At 40.6% G+C, this 22,662-nt stretch overlaps 1 protein-coding gene and 2 long non-coding RNA genes across 4 annotated transcripts; 2 read left to right on the top strand and 1 right to left on the bottom strand.

Annotated features, from left to right (window-relative positions):
* Window positions 1–158: 158 nt before the first annotated feature.
* Window positions 159–733, top strand: LOC118514499. Its single transcript, XR_004906648.1, has 2 exons — window positions 159–195; window positions 268–733. It is a non-coding gene; the product is annotated as an uncharacterized LOC118514499 (long non-coding RNA).
* Window positions 734–1,725: 992 nt separating this feature from the next.
* LOC118514479 lies at window positions 1,726–3,320 on the bottom strand. Of its 2 annotated transcripts, XR_004906643.1 has the most exons (4): window positions 3,210–3,320; window positions 2,963–3,129; window positions 1,894–2,851; window positions 1,726–1,822 (listed from the first exon to the last, which is right to left on the bottom strand). It is a non-coding gene; the product is annotated as an uncharacterized LOC118514479 (long non-coding RNA). The 2 variants fall into 2 exon arrangements; XR_004906641.1 differs by lacking the exon at window positions 3,210–3,320 and having other exon boundaries at window positions 2,963–3,187.
* Window positions 3,321–7,717: 4,397 nt separating this feature from the next.
* Window positions 7,718–9,377, top strand: LOC118506484 (uncharacterized protein K02A2.6-like). The gene is made up of 3 exons (XM_036043709.1): window positions 7,718–7,845; window positions 7,891–9,200; window positions 9,364–9,377. The coding sequence occupies exons 1-3, from the start codon at window positions 7,718–7,720 to the stop codon at window positions 9,375–9,377; spliced, it is 1,452 nt and encodes a 483-aa protein (XP_035899602.1).
* Window positions 9,378–22,662: the final 13,285 nt, after the last annotated feature.

Below are 22,662 nucleotides of genomic sequence, written 5' to 3'. Positions count from 1 at the left end.
AAAAATAAATTGTTGAAATATTTCTGAGATGACTGGAAATGTTTCACCTTTTAACTGATTTTTGAATGATTTCATCAGCTTCGATTTTTTTTCCCAATTCGTTCAGTTGCCTTTTTTATTTATCGAAGAATGCTTTGAATACTTTTGCTTCGTCAATTGACAATTGTAGGCGTGCTTTGGTGCATATTGCGTGGTGTAGGTTTTGTTGTTTATAAAAGTGCATTTTTGACTTAATTAACTATGATCTTGTTTTTCAATTGGTTGTAGTGAAATGTCACACGAAAATCACGCACGTTACTGGAAAAAGAGTGGCATTTTGTATAGAAGGAAAAGGCAATTAGCAGCACTCAGAGAACAGTGCGATTCTGTCGGAGTGTCAACCTTTGACCACACTGTTCATGGGAAGTTTTAGTCCTTCTTCTATTTGTCCTCTAGGATGAGATGAAATTGTGATTCATGTGCTGATATTCTCATTTATTTTTAGATGCGGTTGAATCTGCCATCGACGATACATCTGCCATCGACGTAGAAGACCATATCGCTTCTTCTTCTAGTTCTAGTCGGTGAAAATTACCATGAAATGTAGGTATTGTTTTTTATTCTTTCGACGGTGTCTTGCCCGCGCAACGTGTGTAAGAAGGAGAAAAAGCATAGCTTCGATGTGTTCGATTGTTGTGTCAAAAAACTTATCGAAAGTCAACGAATAAAAGTCTAAAAAATTTTGAACGAATAATTTAAATTGTTGATTTATTTCATTTCAAAAGTGGTTGGATGAAACGTTTCAAGACTCAGTTGAAAAATTTCGGGACCGTGAATGAAACATTTCACATTTATGGTTTGTTTGTTATAATTATGGCACGCTTTTTTTTCATCCACGAAGTCTGTTAATTACTGCTGTAAGTGTACATATAAGTCTACATATACGACTCCGTATATAGGTCGTAGTAAGGTCGGATATCGCTTTTTGGTTATGTGGGTTACCACTTAACTTAGATGTTACAGTTACTTACACCAATGGTTAAGGAAAAAAACCTTGATAGGGAAAACCAACCATAGCACTGAGATAGTAGAAACAGCCGATCACAACGAAAACACGCGACAACAGCCGGATGTAAACAGAGCCACATTCATAAAATGTGCGCTTGCGCTGAGGGGGAGAATGTCAAATTAATTTGACCCAACCGGCTTCAGAGTACCGAGCGTTTCCGATAGACACCGCCACTAGTGCCAAAATATATAAATAAGGGAAAAAGGGGCCGCAGCGAGGAGTAAGAAGAGTAAGCGGTAATAAATTTCGAACCGTTAAAGAAAAAGACTTGAGAAGGCCCCCCACCTCCTACCGAAATTTGTTCGTCATCATACGTTATGTGCCTAACAGTATGCAAACCGAAGTACACGTTGCAAAAGCTTCTCAGTGTGCTGTCAGTGAGGTCAAGAACTGTTGGTAAAAGACTCGAGAAGGCGCCCCTCTAGAATCTTTTGTGTAAAGCTCTGTGGCTTCCCGGCTAGCACGATTGAGGGCCAGGGGTATGGAGAAATCGAGCGAAATGGGGGAAAAATCCCGAAGCAAAAATCCGTCATAAAAGCCATCACTTAGACGCGTTTTATGATGATTTTCAAATTTCGACAGCTTTTCGCCCATTTCTTCCATTTCGCCCCTTGGCTGTTTCGTCGCGATTTCTTTCAGTGTGTGCGTGTCATCTAGCATGAATGTGGCATTGTGCGTGTGATTGTTACCCTTTATTGAAATTCACAGCTGAAAACATAAACATTGAGATTTTAAAGCGCAAAGCAGCATTCAAGTTCAACTCAGCAGTTTCACCTGGAAAATAAATAAATAAAAGTAAGTAAGATTAAGTGCATGACAATGAATCAAATTATTATCATACTTACATAAAAAATAATAAAACGATTGATTATTTCAGCCAAAATGTAATGTCGGAACAACCAAAAAAAAGGGCGCCTTTTTGTACTGCAACAACTGCCTTCGGCTGTATTATGGTCCACAGGCGCGATCGTCCGTGTTTTTGGACCGCGAACGTCATCAAGACCGACGCCGGAACCGTCTCTTGCCCCCGATGCTGGTTCCATGGATATCGCTACGCGACCGGCAGGATCGGTGGAACAAAAGCGAGGATCGCAACCCTGAACGAAAGCGATACGTGGGATGATTCTTGTGCCTGCTAGTTCCGTGCGTGTTGTTCTACTAGCGACAATGTCGTTAAAGCGTTCGCATGGATCGCAGCTGACCGGTACCATCGGTCATTCCCGCTGTTGGATCCGTGGATGGCATTCCGTGATCGTTAGGATCGTTTGACGAACCAATGCGAGGATCGCAGCCGACCACAAGTGCGACGCCGAAATCGTCTGTTGCTTCAGCTGCTGGTTCATGCGCGCATGACGTTACACGACCGGCAAAAACGACTGTCGTGCATCAAGCATCCCGTCAGCCGTCACCAAGCATGACACCGGAACCGTGTGTTTCATCACCGGGATCAACATTTCACGAAGAGCAGTCGTCAGCAAGCAGCATTCATCGGTCCACCGTATCTATTCATGTAAATAAGAACACAGAGTTAATTCAAGCAAAAAGAACTTGTCCTGGGCACGATTTTTGTTCACAATGTTCATTATTAAAACTGGATGCCCAAACTGCCTAAACGGCTGCGGTAGTGAATGAAATTTCGGCCACAATACACCCGATGAAAGGTGTGCGATGTTCAAACCATCCCGATGCAATATATAAGCAACGAAGAGTCACTGGACAGGTTTGAAGAGCATCTTACAGATGCAAATTTGTTTTACACTTTCATACAGCGTGCGGATGCTGTACAAAATTGGTTGCTTGAAGCTATGGGTGGAGGTAGGAAAAAAAATAGGTTAAACAAGGTGTAATATGAGCGCAAATGAAATAACAGTAGCCGTTGCTATGAACACAGTAGTATGGAAAACAATACGTTACCTTTTTCTGCCCGGTAATGTGCAATCCGAATCAAATATGATGATCACAAAACAGTAATACTCTTGGCGTTGTTTACACACATGGGAAGATGCTGGAGTATCAGCCACACACACAGCTTTTTTGAAGCAATTTTTGTTATTCCACGGCACTGCACATATCGGTAATAGCTTCGATGTGTTCAAAATAAAGAATATTTAGGTTATTTCACGAATTTTTGCACATAACCAAGCGGATTGCGCATGTTTACTTTCTGAACTCCAACTGAGTTTGTTTACACATTTTTTGACATAGCGGCGTTTTGCTCGCTTTTGACGCACGCATACATTCAAAGACAGCAAAGCGCATGCGCTGCAACGAGCAAAACAGCTAGTTCGCCCGAGCGAGATTGCCCCCCACGAGTTTCACCCATTTTCGCACGATTTCTACATACCCTTCACCTACAAACTGACCCGAATTGTTTGCCGGGTTGTCATTCATATTGCACAGAGGGATTTTTGTATGGTCATAACTCGTTTGATGTAAACATTGGGCATTGTTCCCTAATACTGTTACTGGACAGCGAGTAGAGCATGATAATATACATTGTCAGAAGTGATTAGAAATGTTATTATTCTTATTTTTCCTCCTTTTTTGAATATATATGCCCGTTAACAAGTATCCATCGAACTAATGTTCCGTTACAGTCAGGGAGCTCCATGTATGTTGTAAGCCTGATTAGCGTGACCAAAAATTATTACGTAGCTCCTGTAATCCAATTTAAATGGTCAGGATAGAGGGAGGGGGATTTAATCGAATAATAAGCAATATTTCATTCGACTTTATTCAACCATTTTTGACCACACTGATAACACATTGTGAAGCTTTCGCAACGTGTTCTGTGGTTTTCATACTGTTTGGCATAAAACGTATAGTGACGAACAAATTTTGTGGTTTCTCGAATCTATTTCCTTAACGGTTCGAAATTTATTACCACTTACTCCTCCCTTCGGCCTCTTTTTCCCTTATTTATATATTGTGGTGCTAGTGGCGGTGCCTATCGGAAACGCTCGGTACTATGAAGCCGGTTGGGTCATATTAATTTGACATTCTCCCCCCAGCGCACGAATACATTTTGTGATTGTGTATACATCCGGCTGTTGTCGTGTGTTTTCGTTGTGATCGCCTGCTTTTACTTAGTGCTTTGGTTGGTTTTCCCTATCAATAATTTCCTCCTTAACCATTGGTGTAAGTGTAACATCTAAGTTAAGTGGTTAGTCGCACTAATAAGCCCACCTCGTTTTTGTTGTCGCCTGTTTAGTCAACTGCACTTGTCTCGTCGTGATAAGGTGAGTACATAATCCTCATCCCACTTTTCCCGGAACTTTTCTGCTTGCGCATATGACGCCTGCGAAAAAAGCACCTGAATTCCAGGATTAAGTTTCTAACGTCGACTGTTTCCATCGGATGATTTTCGTTCGGAATTCTAAAGAAATGGTTCGTCGTTAGGGTAGGTTCCGATTCGTGATCGATGGGTGCCTTCGTAAGAGGCCAGGAGTTGACGACCACTTTGGCTAAGGTAGAAAGTTGGGCTTCATCGGTGGGGAGCAGCCTCCTCGTAATGGAACTGCACGAATCCGCATGCAACGTCCTAATTTTGTGTTACAAGATCGCCGGCCATACAAAATTGAGGAAGTTTTTACATGGGCTGAGGACAAAATGAGGACGTTCGGTTACGGGCTTTTGGAGTAATGTGCGTGAGAGGGTTGTGGCTCAAATTGGTGGATAGGTGAGACCGTATTAAGTGTATGTGTTAGTGAACACTCTCGATACGCATTATGCCCACTCGTCATGCAACTGCTCGAATCCGCATGCAATGTCCTAATTTTGTGTTACAAGATCGCCGGCCATACAAAATTGAGGAAGTTTTGACATGGGCTGAGGACATTCAGAGGACGTTCGGATTCGGGCTTATGGGGTGGTGTGCGTGAGCGTTTCTGGCCCAAAGGTAGGAGTGTATTGGTGAGACCGTATAATGTGTATGTGTTAGTGAACACTCTCGATACGCGTTACGAATGTGTTGTGATATTGTTTTGCTTTCACATACATTTATTCTTTTGTCAAAATTCAAATTCGAAGAATGATGAGCGTTTCATTTTGCTTTGGTTCGGGTTCAGGATAGTCTTGTGACAAGTGTGTTGCATCCTGATTAGAACGTAGCCTAACCGTGCGCTCTATGCCGTCTGGGAACTGACAGCATCCGATGTGTAGCGGATATGGCTGTCTCGCTCTAGCAACGATCGGGGATGCGCTTTAAGAGCGTAGAAGTTCGTGAGTAAGGATCATGCGGATCCTGAGGGACTCTCTGCTCATCACGGTTCCGGGACAGACGTGGCTCGCGCGCGGCCTCGTATTTTACGTTTGTTTTAATGTTCGTTTTAATTGTGTTTTAAGTGAAATAAAAAAATAAGTACCAGTGCACAAACACAAAAGTGGCGACGAGAATTAGTGGAAACGATCGACGTCAAGCAGAGAAACGCCGCAGAATGTCCAGCCCAGAAGAGACGCCTATCACCGAGGAGCAGCGTCGTCTCTCGCAAAATGGAATCCTTAATGCCGGGTTCATCAACCTCCAGCCAGCGCAGCACGTGTCATCGGATCCAACGCCGCTGCAACAAACGCTGCAACTTTTGCAACAGCAACTCGTTCAACAGCAGCAGCAAATGGCACAGCAACAGCAGTTATTATCACAGCTCGTGCAACAACAGCAACAGCAACTGCAGCCACACATCCCGGACCAGCAACCTGTGTCAAAGCCGAGCAACCCGGAGCTGATATTGGAAGCCCTACCGGGGAATATTAGTGAGTTCCGGTACGATCCAGAGGCGGGAATAACTTTTGCATCATGGTACACACGGTATGTAGACCTGTTCAGAGAAGATGCTTCCCGCTTGGATGACGCCGCCAAGGTTCGACTCCTAGGACGCAAACTTGGGACCGCCGAACACGCCCGTTTTAGCAACTTCATATTGCCGCGTGCACCCAGAGATTTCACCTTTAACAAAATGGTGGACAAGTTAAGCGTTCTTTTCGGCAAAATGGAGTCGGTGTTAAGCAAGCGCTTCAAGTGTTTTAATATAACGGCAAGTACGTCAACGTACTGATCGGAGAAAAACCAGCTCGACTACAACTCGACACCGGATCGGACATTTCGGTCATCAGCTATCGTCTATGGAAGCAACTGGGTAAGCCTCACCTCAACCCTCCGAAGGTAAGAGCAAAAGCAGCTTCTGGAGATGTATTCGGCCTTGAAGGTGAGTTCGAAGCCAACGTGGAAATAAATAACATGATCAAGCGAGCAACAATCCGTGTGTCAAAAGCCGATCTGTCGTTGCTCGGGGCTGACCTTATTCATCTTTTCGGTGTGGCTACGATCCCAATGGATAATTTTTGTAATCACATCAGAACAGCGGAACCACGATCATGGGAGGAAAAATTTCCGACAGTTTTTCACGGAACAGGCCTGTGCACCAAAGCGCAAATTCATCTACAGCTGCGACAGGATAGCCAACCAGTATTTCGTCCGAAACGTCCGGTCGCATACGCGATGGAAGATGCCGTAAACAAGGAGCTAGATCGGCTTGAAAATCTGGGGATCATCACACCTTGTGACTATTCGGATTGGGCTGCACCAGTCGTTGTGGTTCGGAAAGCAAACTACGTAAACTACGATTATGCGGAGACTATTCGACTGGATTGAATGCAGTGCTACACCCTCATGAGTATCCGCTTCCGTTACCACAGGACATTTTTTCAAAGCTAGCCCGATGCATTATCTTTACACAAATTGATCTATCCGACGCATTTTTGCAGGTGGAAATAGAAGAGAAGAGCCGACCCCTGCTTACCATCAACACGCACCGAGGCCTGTATCATTATAACAGGCTCCCTCCAGGCATCAAAGTGGCGCCTGGTGCTTTCCAACAAATAATGGACAAAATGCTTGCCGGTGTAAATGGAGTGTCCGCATATATGGATGATGTAATCGTCGGAGGAAGAACGCAGGAAGAGCACGATTCCGCCCTTGAAGAAACCCTGAAGCGCATAATGGATTACGGGTTTACCATTCGAAAAGAAAAGTGCGCATTCAACAAGCCGGAAATCCGTTACCTTGGGCACATCATCGACAGCCGAGGCCTGCGACCCGACCCAGCCAAGATCGACGCCATAAAACAGCTACCTCCTCCGAAAGACGTCACAGGTGTTCGGTCATTCATCGGTGCGATAAATTTTTATGCCAAATTTATCCCAAACATGCGCAACTTACGCTATCCCTTGGATAGGTTGCTACTAGACGGAAGCTCGTTTCAGTGGACATCAGACTGCCAGAAGGTGTTCGACCAATTCAAAGCGCTTTTATCATCGGAACTCTTGCTAACTCACTACGACCCGAAGCGTGACATAGTTGTTTCCGCCGATGCATCTTCGGTTGGATTAGGGGCAACTCTATCTCACAAGTACCCAGACGGATCCTTAAAAGTGGTACAGAATGCATCCAGAGCGCTCAGTAAAGCGGAAGCTGGTTATAGCCAAATCGATCGAGAGGGACTGGCTATAATTTTCGCTGTAACCAAATTTCATCGCATGATATTCGGTCGTCATTTCACGCTTCAGACCGACCACCGACCACTAGTACGCATATTTGGCAGCAAAAAGGGGATTCCAACGTACACGGCAAACAGGCTCCAAAGGTTTGCACTTACGCTTCAGCTGTACGACATGGACATCGAGTACATTCCAACAGGCTCATTTGGAAACGCTGATGTGTTATCCCGGCTAATACAACACCACACGAAACCTGAAGCCGAATACGTGATCGCAAGCGTGGAATTAGAGGAGGACTTAAGGTCAGTTGCCGTTAACGCGCTCAGTTCATTTCCCCTATGTTTCAGGGACGTTCAGGTAGCTACACAGGCTGACCCATTGCTCCGGAAAGTGCACAAGTACGTGCAAGACGGATGGCCTCATGACGATTCTTTCGGAGCAGAATTGGCACGGTACCAAAATCGTAAGGAATCCCTCTCAACCGTTGAGGGTTGTGTACTTTTCGGGGAGAGAGTGGTCATCCCGGAGAAGCTGCGTTCCCGTTGTTTAGTTCAGCTGCACAAAGGACATCCGGGGATGCAGAGAATGAAAGCCATCGCGCGAAGTTTTCTGTATTGGCCGATGATCGACGACGATATTATGAGCTACGTGGCCTCGTGCGGATCTTGTTCGGCAGCCGCAAAAGCACCCCCTCGAGCGACACCAGCGGCATGGCCAACACCAACGGGCACCTGGCGTAGAGTACACGTGGACTACGCTGGGCCATGGGAAGGTTTTTACTTTTTAGTCGTTGTTGACGCCTTCTCCAAGTGGCCTGAGATCTACAAAACATCGAGCACAACAACATCCGCCACTATTTCCATGCTACGGAACATTTTCGCTCGCTTCGGTATGCCGGAAACGCTGGTTAGTGACAACGGGCCCCAATTTACAAGCAGCCTGTTTGAGGAGTTTTGCAACAGCAACGGGAACGACCACGTCACTACGGCGCCATTCCACCCACAATCGAATGGTCAGGCGGAGCGTTTTGTCGATACGCTCAAACGAGCGCTGCGGAAGATCCAGAGCGACGAGACATCCCTGGACGAAGCGCTGGAACTTTTCCTCATGGCATACAGATCGACACCAAACGCGCAGTTGAGCCAGCAGAAAACTCCTGCTGAGGAAATGTTCGGCCGCCCCATCAGAACAGCACTGGAGCTGTTGCGGCCCCCTTCGTCACACTCATTATCTGCTCCCTCCTCTATTTCAGTGCGGAGATTTCAACCAGGCGAGCTCGTTTCTACAAAATCGTTCCACCGAAACTCTTGGAAGTGGATACCTGGAAAGATCGTGCGAAGCTGTGGAAGAGTTATGTATGATGTCATTGCGGACAGCGGACGTTTACTTCGGCGCCACACAAACCAAATAAGGCGACGTGTCGCTAGCAGTGCAACCCAGAAGCATCAGATTCCGCTCGACGTGCTGCTAGCGGAATGGCCTTCGTTTTCCCGACATGAACCGATCCAGCCGGCGCCGGAGACAAGCAGGTGCGAATCGTCCGCGCCACCACCGTCATCGTTCGCATTAACATCACTAGCACCGAGCGCCCTGACGGATGTCCCTGTGACGACATCCCAATCGTTACATCCTCCCGAGCTTTCCAACCGTTACAAAGGTAGGACCTCTCAGCGGCCGTTAGATTTGCCACGCAGGTCTTCTCGAGTTAGAAGACTTCCGCGTCGGCTTGGAGCCTATCAACTCAATTAGCCGGGGGAGATGTTGCATCCTGATTAGAACGTAGCCTAACCGTGCGCTCTATGCCGTCTGGGAACTGACAGCATCCGATGTGTAGCGGATATGGCTGTCTTGCTCTAGCAACGATCGGGGATGCGCTTTAAGAGCGTAGAAGTTCGTGAGTAAGGATCATGCGGATCCTGAGGGACTCTCTGCTCATCACGGTTCCGGGACAGACGTGGCTCGCGCGCGGCCTCGTATTTTACGTTTGTTTTAATGTTCGTTTTAATTGTGTTTTAAGTGAAATAAAAAAATAAGTACCAGTGCACAAACACAAAAAAGTGTTTAGATAATTTTCTGCAAAAAGGTAAGAAAAACTGTTTTAAACAACACAGTGGAAAGTTAAAATGTCCCCAACAACGCTATTTTCAATTTTAGATGGATTCAAAGCAAAATTCCGACAGCAACAACAATGTGCCGTCATCATCATCCGCGACGGGTTCGGCGCAGGAATTCCAATCCATGCGCCGAATGCTAGCGAACGTCCAGGTCCGGCAGGACATAATTCGGCCCAGGAAATTCGGCAGCTCATTGGCAGGGTAGAGTACATAGCCGGATTGGTGGAAGTATTGATCGGCAGGAAGCAACCACTAGCTAACAGTAGCCAGCCCAACCAACCGGGACGATTCCGCTCTGTAGAAAGTGTAGAGGAACTTCTTTTCCTGATAGCTAAGCTGGAAGATATAAAAGAAAGAGAAGAATTCATAAAGTGGGCAAAACTGAATGTAGCAACAGACACCAATGAAAAACAGCGTGCTAGTGATACGTTAAATTTGAATTTAGACCCTAATCTTTTATTGAAGTTTTCTTGAACAGGAAGGGGGAAAACGGAAAAAAACCGTTTTGCCAATTAAAGAATATTTTGTTAGTTATTAAGGAATTAGTTGGTAACTGTACAGACACAGAGCGAAAGTTGTGGATAAAGTTAAAATAAAATCATAGTGATAATGTTAATAGAAATAAGTTTGTAAATAAGTCTAGTTGCCATGAGCGTAGATCCCGTAGTGGTTTAGTAAGATAAGAGTTAAGATTTAATTTTGTTGATGTTAATTTGATGTTTATTATTAGATTAAGTCATTTTTAAGTTTTTGTTTAAATAGTAAGCCGTGCACAATATCCGTTCATAATAAATTCAAAACATCAGGATTATTTCTAAATTACGTGTTTGTTGGTCCAACTAAATGTCACCATCCCGTTAATAAATACAGCAAATCCCCGTAGTACGCTAATGTTTGGGACCGAACTCTCGCGCGTATCTCGAATTTTCGCGTATATCGAATTTCCTTTGACATTTTGTTCATATATCAAATTAAGGAGTTGAAAAATAATTATAAATAAAGAAGTAAAATTTGAACCTGTTAAAAAATAATCCCATTAGGCGTTCATTTCAGTTTACTTAAGAATTATATTAAAACTTATCTAAAATGCGTAAACTAATAACTCTAAACAAATGTAGTTCATAATTTTATTTCAAGTATGTTCAGTGAGCTTATCTCGGAGCTTCCCATTGCAGCTCCTTTCCAGAATTATGAAGAAGAATATGCTTTTGTTTCACGATAGACCGCACAGCACGCGTTGTTGTTGTTGATTTATATCGCGGGCTATTGCTGCTACAGTTTTTTCACTTTCGAACTGTTTGATGATGTTCAGCTTTTCTGCTATTGTTATAGCACACTTCTTTCCGTTACTTTTTACTTGTGGTGCCATTTTTGTGCAAAAAATGTGCAAAATATCCAACAGGCTAATGTCGTACAGCAGCAATATCAGCTGGTTCGAAATACAATCGAACGTTTCTTCCGCGAATCGAAATAATCCCGCTTGCTCATCGTCCACCGGTTTAACATTGCGAATTGAAAACTCTATTGAGGAAAATTGTTCAACTAGAATTCAAACAGCTACGGTAAACGCAAAGAAATGTCATTTTCTCAAAGAGCGCGTACTCAAGGTATGTAGATATAGAAGGTAGAGTTGTTTAGAGCAAATTGACATTTCTCGACCTGACATAACAGTTCCGTGGTGATCAAGGGGAAGGGTATTGAGAAGAGTGACGGCAGCGTCGGAGGAGGCGCCGGTGGTGGTATCGCTTGCGATTTTTTGACGAAAAATGCAACCAAATATCGTCAATCGTCTGTGGGACAACACTTAATATGCGAAGATGACCCATAAATTAGCGAAATTGCTCAAAGGACTGAGAATCGAGGCTGTTTGTTCATGTTGGTAGCCCCATACCATATGTTTTTGTAAACAAACTCTGACATAACTCGACTAAAATGTCGCCCTGTCAAATCGATAAAAATCCACCTTCTAAATACATACACCTTGCGCGTACTGCGAAATCACGTATATCGAGTATGGCGTACTGCGGGGATTTGCTGTAGTTACATACTCACTTCTAAGTTACAAATCCATCCATTTGCTTATACATACAAATGTTTCTGGTTGCCTTAAGCGTCCATCCCGTCCATTCCGTATTCTGTAAATAATGTGAATTATATAGTTTAATTGATGTGGTAGGATTAGCTACAATTTACAGTCTATTTTAATATTTCAATTCTTTCTTTGTTGATGATAACTCAAATGCATATTCTCCTGAAATATGATTTGATTGTCCATAAAAACGAGCGATGTGTTAGGCGCATCCGTTCTCAATGTTTCACGGCACTGCTCCTGTAGATGGAAAGGCAGAATTAGGTACATGTAGAATCGTGCTATAATTATGTAATATTTAACAACCTATGTTTTGTGTTTGTGCACTGGTATTTATTTTTATTGTACATAAAACACAATAAAACGAACATTAAAAACAAACGTAAAATATGAGGCCGCGCGCGAGACACGTCTATCCCGGAACCGTGATGAGCAGAGAGTGAGTAAGGATCCGCCTGATCCTTACTCGCGAAACTTCCACGCTCTTAAAGCGCATCCCCGATCGTCGCTAGAGCGAGACAGCCATATCCGCTACACATCGGATGCTGTCAGTTCCCAGACGGCATAGAGCGCACGGTTAGGCTACGTTCTCATCAGGATGCAACACTATGTATATCTTCCATTCTACGGCCATCTTCCTAACAGAAAGGACGCCAAACCCCCAAATCATTACCAACGAATAATTTAAAGTGACTACCGACCAAAAGGACAGGATAACCGACCAAAAGGACAGGACATAGACGGACGAAACAAACGACCAGAACTTTATTGAGGTAAGAAAAAAAAAGAGTGAAAAAAGCCGAAACCAAGGACACCTCAGAATGGGGGGGGGGGGGAATCCCCCGGCGGAGCTAGGAGCTTCGGCTCATATTACAATATATTAGACGAAGACAGGACAACAAACTCAAAAAAACGAAATAAAAACAAGGCTAAATCTCAATGATATAGCAGGAAACGAAGAAACATATATGATAGTGGAAAGCACAACACAAGGGAAAACGCTTGCTACCTACAATCCTTTCCTGTTTGCGAAAGCATCGGAAATGGCAATTGGCGGCAAACCTTTACAAACGACTCTCCTTAGAGACGGAAGGATCCTAATGAAAGTTAAAAGCAGTTCAGAAGCACAAAAACTACATAGGATCAACTTGAATCATGGTGAAAATCAAATAAGTGTAAAAATATACGAACACGAAACCCTTAACTCATCAAAAGGCATAATTAGATGCGATGCTTTTAAACACCTATCAGAAGCAGAGATATTAGAAGGTTTAAAGGACCAAAAGGTTACTGAAGTAACTATAATGAAGCGAAAAAATTTTAACGGGGAAATAGTAAACACCAGAACAGCGATTGTGACCTTCAAAACAACAAACCTCCCTAGAGCTATTGATATTGGTTACTACCGCGAAAGAGTCGAGCAATATATCCCAGTGCCAATGCGTTGTATGAACTGCATGAAATTCGGACATACAAAAAAGAGATGCAACCGCGAAAAAATATGTGCTAAATGTGGAGAATCATACCACGAGGAATGCCATAACACGGTCAAATGCTCACAATGTGGAGAAGAACACTCGGCCTTAGATAAGAAATGCCCTATGTTCATCGACGAATATGAAATTAAAAAAAAATAAAACAATTAACATAATCACAATGCGAGAGGCAAGACAAATTAGACGAGAAACCACACCAATGATACCAAGAAAATATACGAACAGACAATACGCCAGTGTAACAAAAGACAACTCACAAAATAACAACAATACAAGAAACACATACCAAAACCGAAGAACACAACGACAGAAAATAAGAATAACAACTCAGAAATCAAACAAACACAACTAAAACAAAAAAACACAAAGATTGCAAACAACACAAACAAAACAGAAAGTAAATACACTGAACCCCTAACCTCAATGGATAAAATGTATTCCAGCGACACAGAAATAACGATAAGCGACCCAGACATTTTTCATAGCCCAGAAGACAAAAGATTTAATCTGGAAATATCCCAATAATAGAAAAAAAAGAAAAAAAAAACAACTTATATAAAAAAAAGAAAACAAAAAAAAACAAACCAAAACCCCACATTAGACAAATTTCATACAAACATATCCTACTAGCAAGCCTTAAGTAATTAATTGATTAAACTTAGTTTTTTCAATCGTTAATTAATTTATACATCTTCTATTATTCACTTATTTATTTAATTATATATTTATTTAAGTGCTAAATTTTTTTATTCACCTAAATACACAAACACCACACATACACCACACACACAAATACATAAAAAAAACATCATAATGAACAAAATAAAAATCATTCAAACAAACATTCAAAGTTTAAAGAAAAACAATGGTTGGTTTAATTAATCTTTTACGAAACGAAGACTTCCAAATAGCCTGCCTCCAAGAAACATGGCTTAAACCTGACCAAAAACTGAAAATCCCAGGTTTTTACATAATCAGAAATGAAAGATCAGATGGTTATGGAGGAAGCTGCATCATACTAAAAAAAACAAATAAAATATATAATTCAAAAAATCGAAGACATTACAGAAAACATACAAACAACCACCATAAAATTGACAAATGAAAACCTCACAATTATCAACATCTATATAGCTCCTCAAGCAAACACAACACAAATAAAAAACACACTTAACAAAATAACACACCACACCAGAACACAACACAAAACAATTATCACAGAGGATTTCAACTCCCACCACACATATTAGGGAGACGACATAACAGACAGAAAAGGGGAAACGATCATAGAAGAATTTCAAAACTCGAACTTTATTGTAATACCAAACGATACATACACACAAACACCAACAGACACAAACAAAGGACAAACCTCAATAGATTTAATCATCACAACAAACGATATATATAATCACATAAAACAAAACTTAAGAAACCAACACATAGGAGGAAGCAGTCACAAAATAATAGAAATAATACTAGACAAAACCCAAACAAGACAAAACCGAACAGTCTTCAACAAACAAAACATAATTGAGGATATACAAACAATAGATAGCCAACAAATCCATACAATAAAACAGCTTTCCAACAAAATAAAAAAGATAATAGCAAATAATAAATATAACTCCACTCATAAACTCAAATCCTGGTGGAATGACGAAACGAAAAACGCGCTAAATAATAGAAACAAAGCAAGAAAAACCTTTAACCAAAACAGAACCATAGAAAACGCCATAGAAGTAAGAAAACAAACAGCAATCCTGAAACAAAAAATTAAAAAACAAAAGGAAACCAACTGGAAAACCACCATAGAAGGAATTAATGAAAAAACTGACGCCAAAGAGCTATGGAATCTAGTAGGAAAAATTAATAACAACCATTACACAAACAACAACAACAAAGAATCAAACATAATTCATAATGAAATAAGCAAGGCCAAAGAATTCCTGAAACTTAATTTCATAGACAACAAAAACGCAAGAATCAATATCAACATCAACCTAGAATCACAAAACCACACAGAACTGATTAACGAAAACCTATGGGAACACATCCTATAAAAAAAAACAAAATACAGCCCCAGGACCAGATCATTAAAAAACATCTAAAACACTTAAAGATCATAGCCATATGTAAACCTAACAAAGACAACAACACCATAGAAAACTACCGCCCAATATCCTTAATACCTACATACACAAAAATCTTGAATTCTGCTGTAATCCTGAAAATGAACAAATTCATAGAAAACAACAATATACTCCCGGAATTATCCTTTGGTTTTAGAAACAAAAGAAACATTAACCAAGCAATCAACTACATAACTAATCGAATATACCACAACAACAGAATGAGCACCAAAACAGGAACAATATTCATAGACCTAGAAAAAGCCTACAATAACGTAAAAACAAAAATATTACTAGAAAAAATGATAACAACACAAATACCTCAACAAATAACCAAATGGATAAAAGCCTTTCTGACAAATAGAACAATAGAAATAGAATCGGACAATAGAAAAATAACAAAACTAGTAACAGACGGATTACCACAAGGAGATGTAATGTCTCCTACACTTTTCAATTTCTACACAAAAGACCTCCACAAAAAAATTCACAACAATAACACAACACTAATACAATACGCCGATGACTTCGCTATCCTAGGAAACGTAAAAACACAACAAGAACTAGAAATAAACCTACAAACTGCCTTAAACTTATTCACAGAAGAAATAAAAAAGCTTAACCTATCAATCAATACAGGGAAAACAAAATTCATGACTTTCGGAATAGACGTAAACAAGATCATTCTAAAGTTATCATAGGAAATAACCCGATTGAAGAAGTAACAAAATATAAATACCTAGGAACTATCATAGACAGAAAATTAACATTCAAACACCACATAGAACACCTGAAAAACAAAGCAAACATTAGACTAAACATAATCAAAATATTATGCCACAAAAAAAACAACAAATACCCACACAAAGCATTAACCATATACAGAGCTAACATAAGAAACATACTAGAATTGGGAACATCTTTCACAAACAACAGTAACAAAAGAAACCAAAACTCTTTAACCACAATTATAAACCAAGCCTTAAGGAAAGCAACAGGTTGCACAAAACCCACACCACTAAATACACTACACGCCCTGGCATCGGAAGTACCGTTCAAAATAAGGAACTATTTTACTACAAGAAAAGAACTCACAAAAGACATAGTATTCTCTAGACCAATAAGAAATCAATTAATGAAACATTATAAAACTAACTACAAACAAAGAAAAAAATCATATCAAGAAATTTTGTTCGAAAAAGACTTAAGAATATACAAAAATCTATGGTTAGCCAGACACAACAACATTAAAGTAAAAATACCAATAGATACATCCCTAACCAATGAAATTAAAAAAAAACTAATACAAACAAAGAAACTATGAAACAAATAACAATAGAAAAAATCAAACAATGGGACCAAAATAGACCCACCATATACACAGATGGAAGCATAATTAACGACAAAGCCGGTATAGGAATTTATATTAAATCAAAAAATACTCACTCATACTACGAATACAATATAAAGAATTACGCATCCATAACAACAACTGAAATCATAGCTTTACACGAAGCCCTGAAAAAGGCAGACGAAATGAAATTACACCAACCTATCATATTCACAGACAGCCTCACCGCATGCAAAATAATAGAGAAAGCTCAATCAAAATTATTCATTGAAAAAATCATATACGAAATAATAAGACTAGGTATAAAAACAAAAACGAACATTACATGGATACCGTCACACATTGATATAAGGGGAAGCGATATTGCAGACGATCTCGCGAAAAGAGGCACAATATCCCAAAATCAAATAGGAAACAAATACAGACACATAGATATTATTAAAATATTCGAACAGGAAATGAAAGATCAAACATGCGAGTGGTACAGGACAAGCATAACCACCAGTGGAAAAAAAATTGCAGAATTTCAAAAAGAATTCAAATTTGAAACTTGGTACAAACACACTAACCTAACAGCCAAGGAAACAAACATAGCAAACAGAATCATCTCAGGACATGATTTATCAGAACATTGGCTACACATAATGAAAATAGTCGAAAACGGAACCTGCGACACCTGCAATGTACCCAACACTGGTTGGCACAAGATCTTCATATGCCCGAATTTCAATAGAACTAATGACATAACCAAAGAAAACCTAATTAAAAATTGGCAAGCACCCTCCGGACACACTATAAAAAAAAATTGAACACCTGAAAAAATACAAAATAGAAATATAAGAAAAAAAAACAAATAACACAACCCGGAAAAACAATAACATAGATACTCACGCGCTATATCAATACGCAAAAATAGGACACATAGGAGCTCCTTAAACTTCCCGTCGGGAAGAGGACAGGAAAACTCTCAACATGACAACAAAGATATTCAGTACCACGAAAACACAAACACTAACATAAGTAAAGACTCTCTACTATAATTTAAGGACAAAAGAGAGACTATACTAAAATCAGAATTAAAACAAGGTACAATACTACAATCTGACGTTTCTTTGACGAACAAACATACGCCTAGATACTACATAGGAGAGAATATCTACACAAAGCACAATAGAATACAAAGCAGGATAACCCACATTCTAACCATACAAAAAAGCACAAACATAATAATAAAAAAAAAAGATAGAAGTCAGGATAGTAATACAAACCCACAAATAAAAAAAAAATAATGAAATTAAGAAAAAGAGAAAAAAAACAACACTCATAAAAAAAATGCACAGATCGACAAAAAAAACAAAAAAAAACAAAAGGAAAAATCATACCAACCGTACCTTTGAACAAAACACACACAATACAGAAACAAAACTCACAACATAAACACTGTGACAACCAATAGAAAAAAAAGGAAAAACAACAAATGACAATTGAAACTCAAGAGAAATGGACGCAACAGTCCTCTCTACCACACAAGAGGTGGTACGCCTCTGATAATGGGATAGACGTCCCATAGGAGGATACAAACCACACACTGAAATAAGAAGAAGAAAAAGAATGTATATCTTCATAATGCAACCTGGATCAACCAACCATCTACAAGATGTGGGATTCATCGATTACAATCACTCGATACAAGAGTTACGATCGATGTCTTGCCCAGTAAACCCCTCCTCGATTTGACTTAATCCAGGCTTGCCAGCATGCATTGCCATCGCAGTGAGCCCAAGATATGATAGTTGAGAGCATATAATCTAAAAAAAGAAGAAAAAAAATGGAAGGAAGTAGTGGGGTTTGAGATGGCAGTTAAAGTTGGTAGGATTTTTGGGTATACCTTTGTTTGCCGCTTGTGATGGTTTGTGTCCACATATGCTCCAAAACGCAAGAAACTCGATGGGTGCATGGAAGTATAGTTAAAAAGAGAAAAGGACGTATTTAGTAAGTGATGATGATGCTTTGCACAAAAACTCCCGAAGAATGAGCCAACAAACCCAGAAAACGCAAAATTCAAACGATAGCTTCCGCAACACGGTGCCGTAAGCTACGCTTATCATACAATAAGTTTTCGGTTAGCTGATGAATGATTAGAAACGTCTTAGCCCTAACCGAACAAAAACAACAACGTTTTAATGTTTTGCATAGTCTAAAAAATCAACAACCAGATGCTCAAGTTGCATGCAGGGAAAAAAAGAAACTTAATTGAAACTCGAGTTGTAGGAAACAGTAGATTAATTTTCATCGCATCTGACCATTTCTTTTATTGTGAAAGAATGCTTAATAATCTTCTGTTACATAAAATGCAATTGCAATGTGGATAATTATTGAATCATGGCTTGAAGCAAAAGCTTTGAAGGATTATTTTGTTTTTTAATGCTATTGTAGCTGTTTTTAAATTACAATAATAAAAATTTAGTTTAAATTTAAAATATTCCAGATTATTCTTTTTGCATCGTATTAGTATAGCTGGTTACGGTGGCGCTGGTCTTTAATACGATGACAGGAACGATTACGAATTCTGTACAGATCGTTCCGCGTTCGTTGGGCAGAGTATCTTGCTGTGGTTAGCTAACGTAACGGCAAGCGGAAGCGCATCGGCCGTGACCTGGAGACCATATGCATTCATCGATCGGCTTCTCACACTATCATTTGCATGATAGGTGAGAGCCTTTGTTCTATATAATGTGCACTTGTCAATAGACATCTTACACTCTCATCCAGATGATGATAGGACCGAGCTGGCACCATTCCATCCAGTTCTCCAGGTCACGGCTAATGCGAGTGCAAGAAGGAGCAAATATACTTCTTCTTCTTCTTCTTCGATGGCACTACAATCTTGAAAGCTCTGGGCCTGCCATTCTGGCTTTCTGTGACTTGATTTTACCCGTAGAAAAGTAGTCAGCCCTGCGTACGGGGAGGCGGTCCGAATGGGATTTGAACCCCGGTCCTGCCGTGCGAAGACCGGCGCCGCAGACGCCTCGGCAACCGGACCGCTCCAGGAGCAAATATAATATTGCGCAAATCGCAACTGCATTACATGTAAAAGAAGACTATTTTACTTTCCAAGAAATTCAATCACATGGTTAGATACGATGATGTTTAGTGCACTATTTTCTTCAAAACGAGTTACAACTAAGTTTAAGTTTTCCGCTGTATGCACCATAGACAACTGATTGTTGATATTTTAAACTACAGGAGAAGGTTGCAGTTTTTGTTGGGTTAGGGTTAAAACGTTTCCCAGAATTCATCATCCAACTGATGACTTATTCAGTGATTTGTGTAGCGTACGGTACTGGATTGCATATTGCTGTCATTTGAATATTGTTGCTACCGGGTCATATTAGTCGTTATGGATTGAAATGCTAGAAGCTCATGCTAATAGTTGATGATGTGCTTACCTTTTTCCGTGATAGAAAAGCGTCCTGATTGAGCTCGTGTGCTTCCAAAGGATCGATAAAAGATGTGGTATACATGGAAATATAATTAAATTGGATACAGAATACGCGGTTAGTAAAAGTGTTGATACTGTACAACATTAAATAGATGGTAAACTTTCCCTTATGTTCGACATCGGTAAAATAGCTTTAATAAATTTCGGCCCAGTTTCCTTATTTTCCGGTGTGGGCCCCCGGAAAAAAGGTTATGGTTGTCGCGATCCATCGTACAGGGAGAAAGCAAAAAAAAAAAATGTGGAAGCAGTTCGATTTCTGAGTTTTGCTTTTAAGTTACCTGTGCTGTTAAATTTGTATTTATTAAAACATTATGATGAAACTGATTCTCTCGACTTGCCGTCCGATGTTGAGTGAGACACAGACAATTTTCCGGCTACCGGAGTTCGATACACATCTCCTTCTAGCCGTAGGAAACGATGAGCATTGTGTAACGCAGACTGGGTAAAATCGTATTCCTAAATTGCACCTGTTGAAAAAGAAGCTGAGTATATGGGTTAAATAAAATGTAATTACAAGCACATTATACATGCTTCAGAACCTATGCCTTACTCATTTTTTAATTCTTTTCCTTTCTGAAAAGGATTTGTTCCCTGGCGATTCGTGTATAAGGACATTATTCCATGTCGTCAACGTCTGTTGCTAATTGAAGAATGGTGCTCATTTCAACTTAGTTGGATTGTTGATCCTCATGCATCTCTACTGTCTTCCAACTGTGTACTAGGTTTTAATTACCATAATAATTTTATTGCCACCAATTCCACCACCATTAATATGTTATCAATTATTAATAATACTGTGTAGCAAAGGAATAAATAATATAAGTGTGGGTGTATTTGGGGCGGTCCGGTGGCCGAGGCGACAGCGGCGCCGGTCTTCACACGGCAGGGCCGGGGTTCAAATCCCATCCAGACCGCCTCCCCGTACTTAAGGCTGACTACTTTTCTACGGGTAAAATTAAGTCACAGAAAGCCAGAAATGGCAGGCCGAGACCTTTCGAGGTAGTAGTGCCAAAGAAGAAGAAGAAGAAGTATCGTCTACAAATTCATCTACATTGAAATAAACTAGAGGACGAGGAGGTAAATTAACGGCTACTAATTTACATTTTATAGATTCAATGGTCAGGGTTGCTGGTATTGATGGAAGAAAAGAATTTAGTTTGTAAGTATCTATTTCACTAGATTATAATTCAATACGCGAAACATCGTCTTCAATATTAACGTGAAAATAATTTACGTTATTCGCGTACTGAATCCCATGTATAATAAAAATATTTTGGGAGGAGATTTCCACCCTTACAAATTTAACTATTGAGTTTGTTGTTGTCAATAACCACTGATCTTTAAACACAGGTTTTAAAACAAAACTGGCAGTAATATGCAACCCACAGCCATCCGAAGTTACACATGGATACACGTTTTTGTTTGAACTAGAGACTACATTCATCGAGGCAAACAGTTTGGATCTACCAGCTACTTGTTCTAAGCATTTACAACCTTTCTTTGGAGGATATGCCGGTAAAAGGATATGCCGAGAAATAGTCGAATACACCATGCACTTCAACTTCTTTATGAACATGCAGAAGATTGTGTATATTGCTGCTCATATGGGTGCGACCATAATGAATTGGGAAATCTAAAACCAATTTAAGAAGCATTCTACATGCAAGAGAATGTAAGTGCGCATGGGTTGACGAAGAATAAATTGTAATACTACAAAAGTTGAGAAGATAATGATTATAGCCTACCTGATGCATGAAATCTTTATATATTATAAGGCTAACGTAGTGCAGAAAAGATCTAAACTCGGTTCCTTTCCAATACTGAAGTGTTTCTAGCGATCTACGAGGGCTGACAATAAAGTAACACCTTGCGCATCCGCACGATGAACTTGTCTATGCCGGCAGTATACCACTCTCCGTCCGCCTCGCGCAGCCAGGTGTTGACGTCTTTCTGAACCTCCGCGTCACTTTCAAACTTCTTCCCTCCGAGATGTTTTTTCAGAGCGGGGAACATGTGGTAGTCTCTTGGGGCCACGTCGGGACTATAGGGAGGGTGATCGATGATGTCCCAGCCAAATTTCTTGAGCAGGTCAAGGGTAACATTGGCTGTGTTACCCGCGCGCGTTGTCGTGGTGAAATTTCACTCCTTTGCTCAGCAATCCCGGGCGTTAGGCACCCATCGGGCAGAAACTTTGTGATACTGCAAGTTGTTCACAAGGATATGACGGATTGTTTCGCTGCTACACACTTCCAAGTCCCTAATTGTCGCACGGCGGATTTTGAGCATTTCTGCCTCCACTGCTTGAACAATCGCATCCGAGACCGACGGTCGCCCACTTCTCTCCTCGTCGTGAACATTAGTGCGCCCGGAATTGAACTCGCGGCTCCACTTACGCACGTTTTTTTATGTCCATACACTTTTCCCCGTAAACTTCA

This window comes from Anopheles stephensi, chromosome X (genome assembly GCF_013141755.1).
Source record: "Anopheles stephensi strain Indian chromosome X, UCI_ANSTEP_V1.0, whole genome shotgun sequence".
Lineage (NCBI taxonomy): Eukaryota > Metazoa > Arthropoda > Insecta > Diptera > Culicidae > Anopheles > Anopheles stephensi.
Note: the sequence above shows the minus strand (reverse complement) of the source record. Positions and strands in the feature narration are given on the sequence as shown.